Source organism: Mustela erminea, chromosome 7 (genome assembly GCF_009829155.1).
Source record: "Mustela erminea isolate mMusErm1 chromosome 7, mMusErm1.Pri, whole genome shotgun sequence".
Lineage (NCBI taxonomy): Eukaryota > Metazoa > Chordata > Mammalia > Carnivora > Mustelidae > Mustela > Mustela erminea.
In genome coordinates this window covers 30,670,864-30,688,006 of record NC_045620.1, presented here as the reverse complement: position 1 = coordinate 30,688,006, position 17,143 = coordinate 30,670,864, and the positions used below count along the sequence as shown (strand labels likewise).

At 49.2% G+C, this 17,143-nt stretch overlaps 1 protein-coding gene across 7 annotated transcripts in view; it reads left to right on the top strand.

Annotated features, from left to right (window-relative positions):
- The window catches only part of SLC23A2 (solute carrier family 23 member 2), a 130,139-nt gene extending 113,775 nt beyond the window's left edge, over positions 1 to 16,364 (top strand). For all 7 annotated transcript variants that reach the window (XM_032351346.1, XM_032351345.1, XM_032351341.1 and 4 more), the window contains 6 exons: positions 127 to 274; positions 1,435 to 1,540; positions 7,491 to 7,620; positions 8,266 to 8,403; positions 9,814 to 9,909; positions 11,679 to 16,364. In XM_032351346.1, the coding sequence (XP_032207237.1) occupies positions 127 to 274; positions 1,435 to 1,540; positions 7,491 to 7,620; positions 8,266 to 8,403; positions 9,814 to 9,909; positions 11,679 to 11,911 (851 nt within the window). In that variant the 3' untranslated portion in view covers positions 11,912 to 16,364. The remainder of the gene's footprint in view (positions 1 to 126; positions 275 to 1,434; positions 1,541 to 7,490; positions 7,621 to 8,265; positions 8,404 to 9,813; positions 9,910 to 11,678) is intronic.
- The last annotated feature ends 779 nt before the right edge of the window (positions 16,365 to 17,143 follow it).

Below are 17,143 nucleotides of genomic sequence, written 5' to 3'. Positions count from 1 at the left end.
GGCATGTAGTATACTGAAGAGTGACATTTAAAAATCAACAAAGATTTTCCCCGAGGCTCGGAACCTGGGTGTGTGGTGTGGAGTCCTCTGCTGTCCTGCTTACTTTCTCCTGTTTGCCTTCCATAGTTCAGTGGGGACTGCCCACCGTCTCTGCCGCTGGCGTCATCGGCATGCTCAGCGCGGTGGTCGCCAGTATTATTGAGTCCATTGGGGACTACTACGCCTGCGCAAGGCTCTCCTGTGCTCCGCCGCCTCCCATCCATGCAATAAACAGGTACGTTCCTCTGACCGTGGAGCTCTTCCTTGGGCCCAGTGCCTCATCACCTGGCTCTTTGGTTAATCTTGGAGAAGAGAAGGAGGTTCAGCATGGAAGTAGCCAGCCGTCAGGGCTCCTTATTGGTTGTCTTCTCTGGACAAGTCACTGCCCCCATTTTGCTCTCATTTTCCTTATCTGGGACATGGAGGGCAATTCCACCCTTCCTGCCGTATTGACAGTCACAGAAGACACTGTCTCTGAGACCCTGCCAGACCTTAAACTTACCACAGCAGATGCGGGACGCTGCCGTTGTTCTTTGCTTGATTTGGGGTCATGGAAGGATGTTCCCTTTGATTTCTTTATTCTCTTACTGTTCTTAGGGCTAAAAGCTGTGTCATCTATTCACAGTTGTAATCCCTGTATAGAGAGACGAGAAGAGCAGGCGTAGGTGCAGTCTGCAGAATTTGGAGACTTATGGGCTGTGGGGTTTATCTCCTCAGTACACCTGGTCTTCCGTTTCTGGATGCTGAGAGCAAACTGGACCCTGCAGAGGCCTTAGGGAAAAGCACAGATCTGCCCCTTCCCCGCCTCGGCCAGCCAGCCGCTGCCCTTCCAGAGGGATGGAGGGTGATGAGATCCAGTGCGCTGCTGTCTGAGCATGTCTCGCTTCGGTTCTGTTCGTGTTCACACTCCTGGTTTTTACAGCTTCCTCTAAAGGATGCTGCACATGACGGAGCTACTTATATATTGATTCTTTAAAAAGTTGCAGTGTTGACAGAATTACGAAGCGTATCCTTCCTGATGAAACTATTAATAGTAAAAGAATCAGATCAGCAGACAGCCTGTATTTGTCTTCGATCCCAACCAATGGCTCTGTTTTCTGGTTAAAAGCCTTTAATTTGGAATGGTTTTTAAACACCTATGTCTAATGTGTGGTTCCCAGAAGTGCTTCTCACAGTTGAATGAGCATGGGGGATCCTGTTAAAATAGAATGCAGGCTCTGCTCCGGCAGGTCTGGGGGTGGGGGCCCGAGACTCTGCACTCGTAACCCTTCCCAGGAGTGTGGAGGCTCCCCGCCCTAGCACGCCACCTTTGGGGTGCAGCCACTTGGAGCGTATTTCAGAGTGTTTCCCCCATTGAATGAATGCTTCTCTTTCCCCCATTCCTTTACATTTTAGGGGGATTTTCGTGGAGGGTCTCTCCTGTGTTCTCGATGGCATATTTGGTACTGGGAATGGCTCTACTTCATCCAGTCCCAACATTGGAGTTTTGGGAATTACTAAGGTACAGCTATTTTTCTAATTAAATGGTTGGGCCTCTAAGTGTTGATCCGTTTCATCGATTGGTCTAACCACCATGAATCCCAAAAGGAAGGCTTCCAATTCCGAGATCATCTCCATCACCCACCCCGCCCTTTTCCTTTTTCTCATTGATGGGTTTCTGGAGTGCTGATGGAGATCTCCCTTCCTTGGCTGCCTGGGTAGCCAGGCACTCAGAGCTGTCACTGCTTCATAGGCATTCTGCAAATACTAAGCACCAACCCGTGCCAGGCTATGGGCACTTGGGATACAATAGCGAATAAAACAAAATTCCCGCTGTCAGTGTTTACATTCTAGACAGAGGTAGACAAACTGCAGACAGTACGCATAGTGTGAGAAATCACAGGGCAGGTGTGGGTATTGGGAGTGAGGGCTGGTAAGTGTGAAATAGGGTCAGGCTAAGCCTCACCAAGAAGATGGCCTTGAGCAAGGACCTGAACAGGGGAGGTGGAGGGAGCCATGCAAGCCTTTGGGGAAGAGCATTCAGGCCAAGGACATGGCTGGTGTGAAGCCCTGTCCTGAGAGCAGGTCCACATGCTGCCCTTCAGCAAGGAGGCCGGGGGGGCAAGAGCAGAGTATGGGGTGGGGGTGGTAATAGCAGGTACCATCTTCCAGGTAATGGAGGACCAGTTCACATAGGCCCCAGAAGCTGCCAGAGACAGGGAAAGGACATCCCCTGGACTGTGGCTCCATTAGGCTTTGGGTTTTTTTGGTTTTGTTTTTGCTTTTGGTTTTTTTAGAGAGGAAGAGGGAGTGCATCCTTGTACACACACATGTGCAAGTTGGGCGGTGGTGCAGATGGAAGCAGAGAATCTTAAGCAGGCTCCATGTCCAGCACCGAGCCCATCATGAGGCCTGATCCCCTGACCCTGAGATCATGACCTGAGCCAAAATCAGGAGTCAGATATTTAGGGCGCCTGGGTGGCTCAGTGAGTTAAAGCCTCTGCCTTTGGCTCGGGTAGTGATCCCGGGGTCCTGGGATCGAGCCCTGCATTGGGCTATCTGATCAGCAGGGAGCCTGCTTCCCTTCCTCTCTCTTTCTCTGCCTCCCTTTCTGCCTACTTGTGATCTCTGCCTGTCAAATAAATAAATAAATAAATATTTACACCCCCCCCCCCCAAAAAAAAGAGTCAGATACTTAACCAACTGAACTGACATCAGGATATTTTGTGAGTCTCACTTTGGCTGTTATGATGAGAGTGGACCTCAGGGTCAGGGGAGGAGGTAGAAACTGGAGCAGGAGACAGCACTAGTTCAAGATGTGAGATGGTCCCATTCCTTACAGGAAAACATCAATCTTATAGTAAAGAATTAATGTTTTCAAACCAAAGCCACAGGGACCCTCTCTTTCAGATGAAATCTGGCACAAAGTTAGTGGGTTTTCCAGGCCACAGGCCCCCAGGTTGAGCAAGGTCTGGGTCTGGAGTCCTCCCCGTGGGCCTCTTCTGCCCCTGTCCCCACACAGATCTTTGACCTGGGGCTGTCCCACGCTACAGTCCAGCTTCTGTGAAGAACCGCTCCTAGGCCTTTCTCACTTAGTACTGAACTCTAGATCCCAGTTGTCTTGCCAGAGCTCACTGTCTGCGGGGCTGGAACGTGCCTCTGCCCCAGCCACTGTACGCTGAGCAGCTGGAGACCTGCTCACCATCTGGGATGGCTGTGTACACCACAGGTCTCCCTCACCCAAGCGCTGTGTCTTGAGAATCTACAGCCAAGCTGTAGTCTTCTTAAGCTATCTGACCTCTGTACAGTTAGAAATAACGCCCCCCCTTCCCTGCTCTTTGCAAGATTGTATGACCAGACCCAAAGAAACCAGAGACTGCTTGGTTCATCCTAACTGTGAGTCCAGGTGAGAAGGGCGCATGGTTCTGACACCTTGATTTCCTTGGATGTCAGCAGGGCCTTTGCAGAGCCCAGTGTCCTGTGTGCACACAGCCCTGTCAGGTGCTCCTGGTTCTCAAATGCCCTATGTCCTCCAGCGCCATTTTGGGGTCCTGGCACTGTCCCTGGGGAGAAGCTGATGCCGAGCACACAGAGCTCAGGGCCATGCCTCTCTTTAACCAGTTTGCTGCCATGACCCTGTGATTCTGGGACCGACCTAGAATGAATCCGAAATACCATAGTAATGAAATTCTTATAGACAGAGGGACTTAGGGCAAAACAGTTTAACAAGCCAGCTCCCTTCTGCACCCCTTTAAAACTGATCCTCCCCTCACATAACGTAATCAGAGTCACTGTAGGGAGTAGGGGGTGTTGTTCATGGAGGTTCTTTTCTGAAATGTCACTGAAGTGGTTTGGGGAATAATTAATTACAATTTGAATGTTGCCAGCTTATTCTGAAAAGGCAACCTGCTAGCTCTCTTTAATGAGCTAATTGATCTTACCTCTGAACCCCTTTGGATTACTATCCCCAGGCAAAGGCGGCATGCATTCAGGGGCCTAGAGTTGATTTTCATTGCCCCGACTCACAGTGGGGATGATTGAGCTGTTCGTGTAGCTGCCTTGGGGTGGGAAGTGGGTCTCACAGTAGAAATTTCTTTTTGGCCCCAGCCATGCGGCCATTGGAAGGACTCTGTCCAGGAGGAAGGAGGCACATGTTGGAGGCTGTATTCTGCCCCTCATCTAGTGGAAGGACTTGGGACAAGTCACTTGTCTGAGCAGAACTCTCAGCTCTGAAATCTGACAATTCTAGACCTGGATCTGTGCTGCCCAATTTGAGAGTAGCTGTATGTGGCTCTTCTAAGTTTGTTAAAAAGGAAAATTAAGTTCCTTAGTCACACTAGCCACATTTCAAGGGCTCAGTAGTCACATGTGGCTAGTGGCTGTCGATGGGCAGTACAGATATAAGACATGTCCATCCTTGTAGAAAGTTCTACAGACAGCACTGGTCTGGGCCATTGTGTCCAGCTTCCAGGGCTGTGGAAAGAAGGTGATCTCTGGTTCTTCCCAGGGATCTGCCTCCATGTCCTGGCAGCTCGGGTTCTTGTTACCCCATATCCACTCCTGTCATTCTCTGTACGTGGAGATCCTAAGCTGTTTGATCAGGAGCTGAGGCCACCAGCTCCCCTGTTGTGTGCTTGGAAGCCGTCAGGTGGGATTCCAGGAGTAGGTCTTCTCTTCTGAGTGTGCTCCGGTGTCTGTCCTGCAAAGGGGGGGTGGCATGACGGGGTGGGGAGGTGGCTATTTGGTATTGCAGCCCTGGTGCCATGACTTTGTCCCGGTGTGGCTGTGGGCAGATTACGTCACCTCCCTGTGTCTCCATGCTCTTGTCTATAAAGATGGCTGGCCAGCCATTAGAATTAATAAATTGGTATAATGCATGTAGCAGAGTCGGGCGTGTAGGTACACAGTAAGCAGTAGGTAGTGTCCCTGCTAGATATTTAGCCCTAAGTTTATTTCTAGGGACAGAGTAAACCCCACCTCTCCTGCCAGCGCAGTCCCTTCAGAGGAAGGCCATTTCTCCCCTGCCGTGTCCCACACTGTTGAAGACTTGGGCAAGTCAGAAATGAGGGTTCAGTGTTTCGATGGCCCTAGAGGCAAAGTCAGAGTTCAAGAAAGAGTTCAGAATGGAGGCAGGGAAAGGAGTCCAGAGAGTGGGCAGCAGGAGGGGTGAGGCCAAGGCTCTGCATCAGCACTGAGGGGACAGGGATTAGGCCTGTGCTCCCCGCATCGCTCACAGAAGTGTGTAATAGGCACCTGGCACTTGGTTCAGTCATCAAGCTGAAGAATGGCTTAGTTGCTGCTTGTTTGTTTTGAGCCTTCAAGGCAGATCAGCTTCCCTGAAGGTTAGTCTTCATAAAGGTTTATTATTTCAAGGGTCCCTAGGGCCTCCTCCTGGCACCTCTGATCTGCTGGGAGGGTGGGCTTTGCACAGGCGATTCCCCGTGCCTGGATGTTCTTCCTCCGGGGAGCTCTTCCTCATCCCCTGAGACCGTCTCTGTGGAGCCCTCCGCAGCTCCTCCTTCCACCTGGCTTCCCGCAGCCCGTAACAGCTGCGGCAGTGCTGTGATGTGATCGTGAGTCTATGGCTTACTCCTCTCCATACTCCCCTCCCCTCCAGTCTAACAAGTGCTGGTCACAGAGTAGGTTCCCAAAAACGTTTGCTGAATAGCGGCAGGCTTCCTTACGATGTAACGCCACCCAGCAGAAGTCATTTTTGCTCGATTCTCCAGTTTGCATACCCTTTCTTGCTGCTTCCCTGCTCTCGAAGATTCAGTGGGAGAGGTGGGGAACCATAGATCATAACAGCCGAGCCTGGCCTCCAGGGTCAGCCGGGTGGAACAGCCATCCCTCCGTTGGCTCAGTAAAATTCTTCTCTGATTCTTAACCAACTGACGTTTGGGTCCTCTGAGATGCTGCTGGAAGCTCTAGATCAATGCGAGCCAGCGAAAGCATGGTGTGGTGGTGGGCACAGCGGACATTCACCTGCGCTGCTGTTCTGTGCAGGGACCACCCAACATGTTCCTGATGGGCACTTGATAAAGTGGCTGGTGCGGCTGAGGAACTAGAGCTGACATTTCATTTCATTTCATTTTAATTAAATTTAAGTAGCCATCTTCTCACTGTAAGTCATTCTTAAAGCCCTACAGACACTCCCCAGTCACTTCTGGAACCTCTTTTACTCAGTTTATGTGCACAGGGTGTTTTCCTGGAAGAGACAGCACACAGTAGGGGCCAACAGTACAGGACTCTTGAGCCTATTGTCCGCTCCACATCCCACTGCCTAGGGTACAGCAGGGTAGGTAGAAGTTTCCGGAAGGCAGAGAGCAGGTTGAGCAGATAAAGATGAGACCGTGTGGAAAATATAATGGTTCTGCAGAGGCCCAGTGTGGAAAGGCAGAGCCTTGGAATCAAGGAAGACTTTTTTAAAAGAGGAGGTAACATTTGGGCAGTCTTCTGAAGGACGTGTCTAGAACTAGCCAGAAACGGGGGGATGTGGGTGTGTTCTGGGTAGACAGGTCTAGGGATGTCTGCGAAGGGATTTTATTTCATGAGCACCAGAGGATTTAAGGAGGGGGGCAGAGGAGCATTGACATCCCACATCGCTGTGTTTGAAAGGTCACTCTACCACAGTGGAGAGGACAGGGAGGCAAAGGAAAGGTCAGAGTCAGCAAACCTACCTGGGAAGCTGTCATTATGGCCTCATGCTTGCCAGGTGCTGTTCACACTGTTTTCCACCTTGTCTCATTTAACCCCTAAAGCCAAACCTTGTGGTTTATCATTATAAAAGTAAGGATCCCGCCACCCAGAGAGGCCAAGTGACTTGCCCTGGTCACATGGATAGAGCAGAGTGGGGTACACACCAGGCAGGGCGCACTGAGAATCCACACTCCTTTGCCTCTTGGCTATGCCACCTCTCACAAGCAAAGCTCCTTGAGGAGAGGGGATTCCAGAATTATCCAGGGCTGTTGTCTGATTCAGGGTGTGGGGAAGATGGAGACGAAGGTGAATTGCTTTGGGGTGGTTAACTTGGTAATGGGTGATTCTAAGAGCCCAGAAGAGAAAAGCAGGATGAAGCAGGGTTTTTGTGTTTGATGTTAGGTCATCCTAGCTGCTGACTGTAAGGGCATTCGAAACCTGGGACCCGAGAGCTGGAGCACAGCCATGCCGAAATGACATTACCCAGAGTGCAGGGAAGCACAGGCCGAGCCCTGGTGCTGCCTTCCTCCTGGAGCGTGGACAGGATGAGCTAGAGGAGAGGAATCTCTTTATTTGGGGTGTCTGTGTAGCAATGGTTCCCTGAGGTCAATCATCACTATCTGACGAGACCTGTCTTAACAATAAGTTTTCAGGATCTAGGGGATGTGTGGGGTTTTGTTACACTTGCTCCGGGACGGGGGTAGGGCGGGGGGCACTGGAAGAGAACGGGCGCAGAACTGGCACTGAGTGCCATCTGCTTCTGGTGTGTCCCGCAGGTCGGCAGTCGCCGGGTGATCCAGTATGGCGCGGCCCTCATGCTGGCGCTGGGCATGATCGGCAAGTTCAGTGCCCTCTTCGCCTCCCTCCCCGATCCCGTGCTTGGCGCCCTCTTCTGTACTCTCTTCGGTAAGATCCCATTGCCTCGGTAGCCTGACCTCTCTCCTCCTCTGCACATTTGCTAACGAATCCCTTCTGTGAGATGGGAGGTAATAATATATTTCTGTTTAAAAATACAAAGGGGATACATCTTCAAAACGTGAAAACCTTCAGCCATCTCTGAGTTGAATTTATGTTAAAGGTAGAACCAAATATAGAATACTTGTGCTAGGAAAAATAAGATGACCTTAATCTTTAATTGGTGTATCTAATTGATTTAACTTCTCCCCTGAATGGCCATTTAAAACTGACCATTTTTACCGTGGCTCTCGACATGATCTCTGTGCCATCCAGTTGTGAACAGGGCCCAGATCTTCGGGTGGGTTTCCCAGTTGAGTCAAGATGTTTGCATAGAGGTTTTCAGGGGGTAACCGATGTCCTCAGTTTTCTGCTTGGTTTAAAGAAGGTGTCGTTTGATGTTTGTGTCCCTGTGTCAGCCGTGAGCCATTTGGATCAGAGAGCCAGGTGGTCACTTTCTGACCCCATCCTGTCACTGTTCTGTGTCCCAGCTGGTTTCTGGTGGGACAGAGAAGGGACGATGTGGGGAGTCTGCAAGGCCCGTCACCCGTCTGTAGGTGAGCTCCGTGCAACTTGCCATCTGCTGTTTCTCTCCAGGAATGATCACAGCTGTTGGGCTCTCCAACCTGCAGTTCATCGACTTAAATTCTTCCCGGAACCTCTTTGTGCTTGGATTTTCAATATTCTTCGGGCTCGTCCTTCCAAGTTACCTCAGACAGAACCCTCTCGTCACAGGTAAGGAAAACTGGCCTTGAGTCTTGGGAGTAGTTGGAATCCCAGCTGTCGGTTCACAGACACCCCACGCCTGTCACAGAGGGCATTGGAACCTCAGGAGTTGTCTCCTCTGACATCTGTCCATGTGTTTGATTCAAGCCTCACTCTGCCACCGCCGATCTGGAAGCCCCCTGCACATCCAGCATGAGCTGGCGGGTGCACGTGACTCATGTGTATGTTAAGGTCTCTTTATTGACTGGGACCCTGTCTTTTGGGACAGTGCCTGTGTGTAAAACCTTTTGATTTCTCAGACTAATACTTTATGAAAATGTATAATTCCTTAAAACTCAGCTTCATAGACTTTCAAATACATGTCTTTCTACCAGGATTGTAACTTTTGAATTCAAGATTAACCTTTTTAACACCTTTTAATTTTAATAACCTGATATCATGAAAAATGAACAAAGGAAAACTGTTTTTTTTAAGCGGGGGAGGGCAAAGACAGAGTGGGAGAGAGAACCTCAAGCAGACTCTATACCTATCTTGGAGCCTGATGCAGGGCTTGATCTCACGACTCTGAGATCATGACCTGAGCCAAAACCCACTGAGCTACCCAGGCACTCCTAAGGATCATATGTTTTTAATATAGAAAGTGTGAGATTTTCTAATAACAAGGAGATTCTTGCTCCTTTTTATATTTTAATATATCACGTTCATATGAGTTCATTTATATACATGCAGTTGCTCCTAATTAAAAGCAGCTAAGCACAGGGGCGCCTGGGTGGCTCAGTCGGTTAAGCGGCTGCCTTCGGCTCAGGTCATGATCCCAGGGTCCTGGGATCAAGTCCCACATTGGGCTCTCTGCTCAGTGGAGAGCCTGCTTCTCCCTCTCCCTCTGCCTGCCACTCTGCCTACTTGTGCTCTCTTTCTCTCTCTCTCTCTCTCTCTCTGTCAAATAAATAAATAAATAAAATCCTTTAAAAGCAGCTAAGCACAAATCAGTGATCCAGGATTCTGAAACCCTTTATCTGATTGCAAACACCACAGATGTTTTTGTTGTCTTACTCACTTTGTAATATTTTCAGCCTTAAAACAGCCATCTTTTTATTAATTTTCTTTTCCTAATCTGCTAACACCACACCCCAGTGGCTTTTTAGTTCATTATAGGGTGAGCTTCACTCTTAGATTTCTTTTCTGGGGACCACTGTTGGGGGATTTTCCTTATAGGAATAACCTCTTGATTATTGTTGAAATTATTTATAAAAGTTTAAAATGTTACTGGCAAAAATTTATCTACTTGTGTCCAACAGAAATTTGTACTTTCATGCATTGCATTGACTGGTGATTGGTGGCTCCCCTGCCCCCCCTGTCCCGCCCCCAGTGCTCCTTCCTGGCCATGGCTGTGACCCTACCACTGTGTTCTGTTTCCAGGGATAACAGGAATCGATCAGGTGTTGAACGTTCTTCTCACAACTGCCATGTTTGTAGGAGGCTGCGTGGCTTTTATTTTGGATAATACCATCCCAGGTATGTGGTACATACACACATGCTTATTCCACGTGTGAAGCACTCATTTTGCCAAATAAATAGGGAAGCAGGCAGAATGAATCAGCTTGGAGCCATTGGTGGTTGAGACGGTCTTTTAAGTGGTTAAGATGACACTCCCAGCCTCCTTTTGTGAGTCCTTTTTTTTGCTGATAAACCTAGCAGGTTTTTTCCTCCTTGCTCAGTTAGGAGAAAGCAAGGAAGTCTCTCACCATGGTCACTCTCCAGGCTGTCTGCCCCCCCTGTGCAGCCCGGCTTAGTCCCCGCAGCGGCTTTCATCAGCCTGCTCAGACACGCCTCTGAGCTGCTGACAGCCCATGGGGGTTCCTTCTCCTTCCTGAGGCAGGCCCCTGCCAACTAAGACCTCAAGATAGTGAGTATGGTCGGCACGGGCTGTTGTCAGGATCGGTGACTGAGGGACCAATGGAGGTGGCTCTCTTCCCGACATCTGCAACCCTTGTTCCTCCGGTGTGCGTTCTATGCCCAGTGCTGGGTGCTGGACGAGGAGGTGATGTGGGTCCTGCCTTGCAGCCTTCCCAGCTTCCCAGAGGAGGCTGAAAAGTGCTTCTGTGGACGCGTGGGTAGATTCACCTTCCCTCAAAGAAGGCTGATGCTTATTCTTGAGCTAGAAGGTTTTGTTGAGGTGTTTCCCTTGAAGACCGCACACCTTCAAAAAGCCTCTGTGAAGAGGTTTCTGGGGAAACCAGGGATGAACACATCAGGCAGAGGGAGTCACGTGCACAAATTAGTGGATTGCGTTAGATTCATGGATGTCAGTAACACACACTCTCAGAGCGAACTGAGAGGCAGGCTTAGGAGTCAGACAGGTGGGAATGAGAGCCCTGTCACAGAAACACTGATGGGAGGGCATAGGGCATAGTTTAGATGTAAGAGAATAATGATGTTCCTTCTACTCACTGGGGACTCGAACTCGTCATCTAGGCTTGGGCACAGAAGTATGTCCTGTGTAGCCAAGAGCAGGTTCCAGTGCACCTCTCTGCACTGGAAAGATTTATGAATCGAATCTAAGGCTCAGCATTTGCTGAGAATGAGCCCACATCATTCTCCCTCACTCCTCTGTTGGGGTACAGTGTCCCCGAATGTTAATGCCAGTAGAAGTTCATCCTCACAAAAGGGGCATGACAAGTGGAGAATACAGAGCAGGTGTATCCCTCTCCTTGTCTCCCTCCACCTCATCTCTCTCTGTCTCTCTCTGTCTCTCTGTCTCTCTCTTTCTCTCACACGCGCACGCACACACACAGAGCGAAGTAGGATAGAACTCATTATGCCTGGATGCGGGTGGTTTGCCCTGACCAGTTGTTGAAGGCATTATAAATGGGTCCCATTTTGTGGTTTTGTGAGAACGGATTGGAGGAAGGAGATGGTGAGATGGAAGAGCAGGCAGTAAGGGGACTATTGTGATGACCCCGGAAAGCGACAATGAGGCGTGCTCCGGACCTCACCAGTGACGGGAGGAAATGGGTCATGTGGAAGGACAGGGAGGAGGCTGGAGCCATCAGATGGCTTGAATGTGGAGCAGAAAGCACAAGGATGGGTTAGCGATTCTTAGATTTCTGGCTCAGGCACCTGGATGGCTGAGTGCCATCCACTCCTCCTTAACGGCTCCTTGCTGTCCTCCTGGCAGCTCCCTGTGCGGGACAGCACGCTGGGCAAGCTCAGTTCCTGGTGGAACTGTCAGGCTAAACATTCCTTTGTATTGTTCTGTGTGTGTCTGTATGTGTGTGTTCCAGGTACTCCAGAGGAAAGAGGAATCAGGAAATGGAAGAAGGGTGTGGGCAAAGGGAGCAAGTCGCTCGATGGCATGGAGTCCTACGATTTGCCATTTGGCATGAACATTATTAAAAAATACAGATGCTTCAGCTACTTACCCGTCAGTCCAACCTTCGCGGGCTACACGTGGAAAGGCCTCGGGAAGAGTGCCACCAGCCGGAGTCCGGATGAGGACTCACAGGCCACGGTATAGCTGTAGGTCACCTGTGGCCCGGCCGCAGTGGGGCATGAATCTGTAGTTCCTTGCTGAGTAACAAGCAGTAACCTATATGTTTGTATATCTGCATTTACATTCTGCACCCGGAGCTAAGACGATTACAGATAGCTTTTTTGTTGTGGGTGGTGATCGTGTCTAATATCGTGTCTCACTTGTCTCCTTATTTAAGCCCTACCCCTTGCCCTTAAGAGCGTCCATTGAGCCTGAAGTTCCTATCCTCCTGTGGGAGTGGGTATTTGAAATCCACAGCGGTTCCTTGGTTTTGGTCTCCTTCCAGCACCCTGGGCTAGCTTTCCTACAAGCTGCCTCCATGGTCCAGGGGCTTTCTGTCCCAGAAGCACCTGGACCTGCTCCTATTTAATTTGACCTTGGCCTGCAACCCACAGAGAACCCCTCTGGTCATGGGGCACCAGTATCCTCACACTGTCACAACTGATGGGTCAAATGTGATTCTGTGTTCCCTGATTAGAGGGAAGCTATTGGCCTGATTGAAAACTGTGACATGGTTACCCCAGGCCCATGTCTGTGTGTGAGTAAGGTCTGTACAGATGTTCTTAGAATTGAAATCTGTTTGGGGGTTTGGAGGGGAAGGGAAAGTACCTTGAAGTTTAATCTGATTCTCAACTGCTCTTTCTTGGTGCCATCCTGGCCCAGGCTGGGCCAGCACATTTCATACGGGCTTCTTTTTCACTCTAATGGAGACACTCTGTCTGACATTTATCACTCCAGGCTGGTGCGATGGGTGTAGAGTGCCACACGATGGCACTTAGCAGATGTTCATGGGAGTCTTGACTCTGCTGTCATGTGGATGTCAGTTACTGTTGCGCGTGTCTATAAATTACAAGATTTTATTCCTATTTAATGTTATTGACTATAGCAGGTTTTTGAAATCAGTGTTTTCCACGTGACCCTCTTACCTTGCATCCCTGTCTCTTGTCCCCTACCCCTCACCTCCCATTAAGAAAAGAACCAGCATTTGTAAAGCTGTGGACACCATCAGGGAAGCTTGTCATCATGGCTTTTGAAGGCCAGTAACCATTATTGTGGTTGTGTTTTGTATTGCTTGATACCATGAAAGTGTAAATACTGTAATGCCTAATCTATTTATCAAAACTGACTACTGGACCAGAGCCCAGAAATCTTATGGGTTAAGTTATACGTGAATTTGTTTTGTGAAAAAGGGAAGCTGGGGGCAGGTAATCGACAGAGTCGCCATATTGAATGGTCAGACATCCTGGTAAATTCATCACTGCAGTTCTGTTTCGAGTCTTTTCTGGCACTTAAGGCTTACGGAGACTCTGTGTGGGTTGCCATGTTGTGTGTCAACTGGATCTTGATTTTGCAGAGGGGTAGAGTAGACCCCCCTGGCCAAATGCACCTTTCCTATTTAAGTCATTGCAGAATGGTGGTGAGAAAAGCAGGTGGCGGGGCCCCTTCTGTCACGTTCTCATTAATAACACTAAATCCTTTCTGAAAAAAGTGACTTCTTTGAAATTTGGTTTGAAATTTGTCAGCCAAAGGAAAACCCTGAAACACCAAGTAGTGACCTCGCCACGTGAGGTGGTGCTTCCTAGGTGGTTCGTTGACCTGGCTGAGCCTTGGGTGGCCACAGGTGTTCCTGTCTCTGATAGCAGAGCATGGCTCCCTGCAGCCTCGTGTCCCGAGGGTACGTTCCCTGCTCCCACAGCCGGCTCCGTGCCACAGCACTGGGGTGTCTTTGGCAGTGTGATTGTCACTGCGGCCTCCCTGGCTCCTGGGAAGTTTGGGGCTGCAAAGTGTATTCTAGCAAGAACAGTTCAGAGCCCCTGCATTGTTCTGCCAAGATCTGGTTGCAGATTAAGTTTAAAAAATTAGATTCTAAATTACTTTTAACTTTGTATGTTGTTTTTAAAAATTGTACCTGATGCCTAGTTAACTTTGGAAGCACACTGTTTAGCGACTGTCATCCCCGTGACTTGGTTGGTAAGCACTTGATGTCAAAAGCCCTCCTGCTCCAAGGCGCTCTTAGTTTCCTTCTGTTTGTGTTTTTGCTCAGCATCTCTAACTTCTCTGCCCTGAAAAGTGGGGAAAACTGTTAAACATGCCAGAGATCCTAGCTCACTAAGGGAGCAGAAGGACCAAATATACAAATAAAAGCATCTGAACCATTGAATAATCTTCACTTTCAACCTGGCATCGTCCGACCCAGTGGGTGACACTCAGGACATGTGCTTCAAACATCCAGACACTCCCTCCCTTCTGAAACCCCTCCTTGGACTGGGTTTTGTTGGGAGGTTGCAGGTCTGCTGGTCTGGGGGGATGGATGTCTTCTGCAAGCATTTAATTGTGGAGGGAAGACCTGGACCTCGACCTTCTGTTAGAAATGAGGCGTTTTACCCTTCTTGCTCCATTGGGGCCAACTTTGGATTCCCTAAGTCATGGGGAAAGGGGACAGGAGGTGGGGAGGAGAGAGGGCAGCCAGACTCCAGGTCCCATTGAGTCTGGTACTTCTGTGAAACTCACCTTTGCTTGAGTGGTTGGAGTCTCCTGATGAATGCCATTTTTGACAGTGGTCGTCCTGCTGGTAGATATACTGTAGAACCAGTTTATAATCAAGAGAAAAACTTGATTCATCTGCTCTTGAGGCTTAAGCACACACGTGAAAGGGAAGTTTGGGGGAACACAGTGGCCGTGCCTCATCTATACCTGTATACTTACCACTTACATTGTTGGCCTGCACTGCTGGGGCACATACCCACCAGGCTTTGTTTGGCCAGTGGAATGTTTCAAAGTGTTTTGGATGTAAATGTCCTTGGGCAGGCCATGCAGACTCCAGTTTCCATAGTGACCACCTACCCACCATCTTTACATTCACCTTGGTGATCTTGATGTGAGAAGTAGAAAGTGTTTATAAGGACGGTAGATGCTGTCATATCATGGTGGGTGGCAAGGGAGATCCCACCACTGGTTTTAATAAAACATCTAACATGGTTGACAGAATAGTGGGAAATGGCTCCAGTCTTTGCCTCACTAGGTAATTAAACTTAGATTCCTTCATAGAGTCTTTCTCAAGACAGTTTTAGCTGTTAACGTGTAGTGAGTTTCTGGTGATTGGTGAAGGAGAAAAGTGGCTTAACCAGGCCAGCTGAAGCATCACAAGTCCCAATGGTTTCCCATTTTCATGGCGACAAAGTCACAAGCAGGATTTGCTTTATACTGTAGAATACTTCCTTTCCTGATGACGCCTTGGTTTATGCATGAATATTGCAGTATTTCCATATAGTAAAGTAACATTTCTACCCAGGATAATAGTCACAGTTTTCCAGGGAGGGAATGATATAATTTTCATGACAATGTCATGTGATAATAGAATTTCTCCATTGATGAATCTCTAGTATGTGTGTATACTTTATTTACCCACGCGTCTGTTTTATCACCACGAGCTAAGTTGTTACTTCCTTAGTTCACGGCCCTGCTGAAATACCGGTACTGGCAACTTAGACTTGAAGTTGGCAATGGTAATCTTGCATAATACCAATGCGGCAGGAGTGGCAGGTGGCTAGGTGGCTGTGGCAGAGGCCTCATTCTGGGACCTGGCCGGCACTGGATGGCAGCATTGCACGGGTACCCCACCCCTGGGCCCTGGGGGGCTGTGCTTGCCCATGTGAGTGGGCCTGAGACTTTGGGGGTTCTCTTTGCGGGCGCCACACTTGGCCTCAGAGAAGCACCTGGGGCTTTCACACGCTGTGCGTGTGGTACTCTGTCCTCTTAGGATTTGGATCCTCGCCACTTCACCTGCAGTGGCAGCACGAGAAGACTGCCCGTGGTGCCGGCACTCGGCTCCCCCCAGCCCCGTGGATGCGGAAAGCATGTTAGCGCTGGGCACCCCTTTGCGGCAGCCTCACACACATTCCTGTCCTTTGAGGTGGTTCTTGACTGTGCCTCGTCCTCACTCCGCAGAAGTCCCATCCAGCGCCCCTCAACTTCCTGTGTTTGTTAACTGGCACGTAGGGCCCCCACACTGGGGCAGCCGTCCTACTGACAATTCGAGTTAATACCCTTTTCTGTAAGTTGGTAACCACCTTTGTTTGACACATTAATAAATTTCTTGACTGTTCTTAAAGCAGTGGGGATGCCTATATTTTCCTTGAGTTTTTGTGACTGACTTTGGCTATATACCTTTCGGGGATTTTCTTTGTTTGTTTTTTATGTTTATTTTGCATACCGAGGGTATTTGGGGGTGGGGTTGTTTTTTGAGATGTGTAATTCTTTTATGGAATTTTTAAAAAGAATTTTCATATTGTTTTTCTAACATGGCTTCATTAAACGTTTAAGTATTTTAAAAATATGTACTATTTGGACCAGATGTTGTGAATAATAGTAGAGATAAAGCTATTTTATTCTGTATTTTTAAAACTGTTCCGTACGAATAAAAGCTCTCCTGGATGCAGTTCTGTGTTTATGTGCCTCCTTCTTTGGCTCGTCTTTAAGAAATGTGTCATTAATTAAAAGTCATCACCTATGGGAGGGAAATCGCCTAATAAAAAACTTGCTTCAGCAAGTCTCCGATGTGACCATGGTCAGGGTCCTGGAAGACTCAAAGGGAGGAAAGCAGGAACCAAAGCGTCATCTGTCCCCACGACCAGAGAACCACAGCGGGGTCCCTGCGGGGATGCCTGAGTGAGGCTCCATTCTGAGGCGCAGCCTGCAGGACGGTGGGTGAAACTCTGAGTCTCTTATTAAGGCCACAACCTCTGGAGGCTGGACAGAGGAGCAGTCTGTGCACACAGTGGAGTCCAAGGCTCCCAGAGCGGCCTGGGCCAAACCGAGTATTGATGCTGGGGCAGGAGCCGCGGAGGCCTAGGTGCCCTAAAGGCCTGGAGCTGAGCTGAAAGCAGCTGGGGACAGCTTGTTCTGCCAGGCCTCCCGGTGGGGACGTGAAGATGGGCGCAGATGTACCCCAATGTATTTCTTAATTTAGAGCAAACTTAGAGTTCCCCCATTCCTATCCCCATCCCTGATTCACCTCTGGCAGTTTGGGCCGTGAGTGGCCCCTCATAGTTACTCTCGTAGGGTGTGGACCCTGCTGCACCCGGTCACCAGTACCCTGACCTGTAAGCTGCCGCTGGACATCCAGTGTGTCACAAGGTATTTACTTGATGCTATGGACATGCCCCCCCCCAAAAAATATAAGGTATTAAAATAATAGAATACCCATGTTCCCACCTC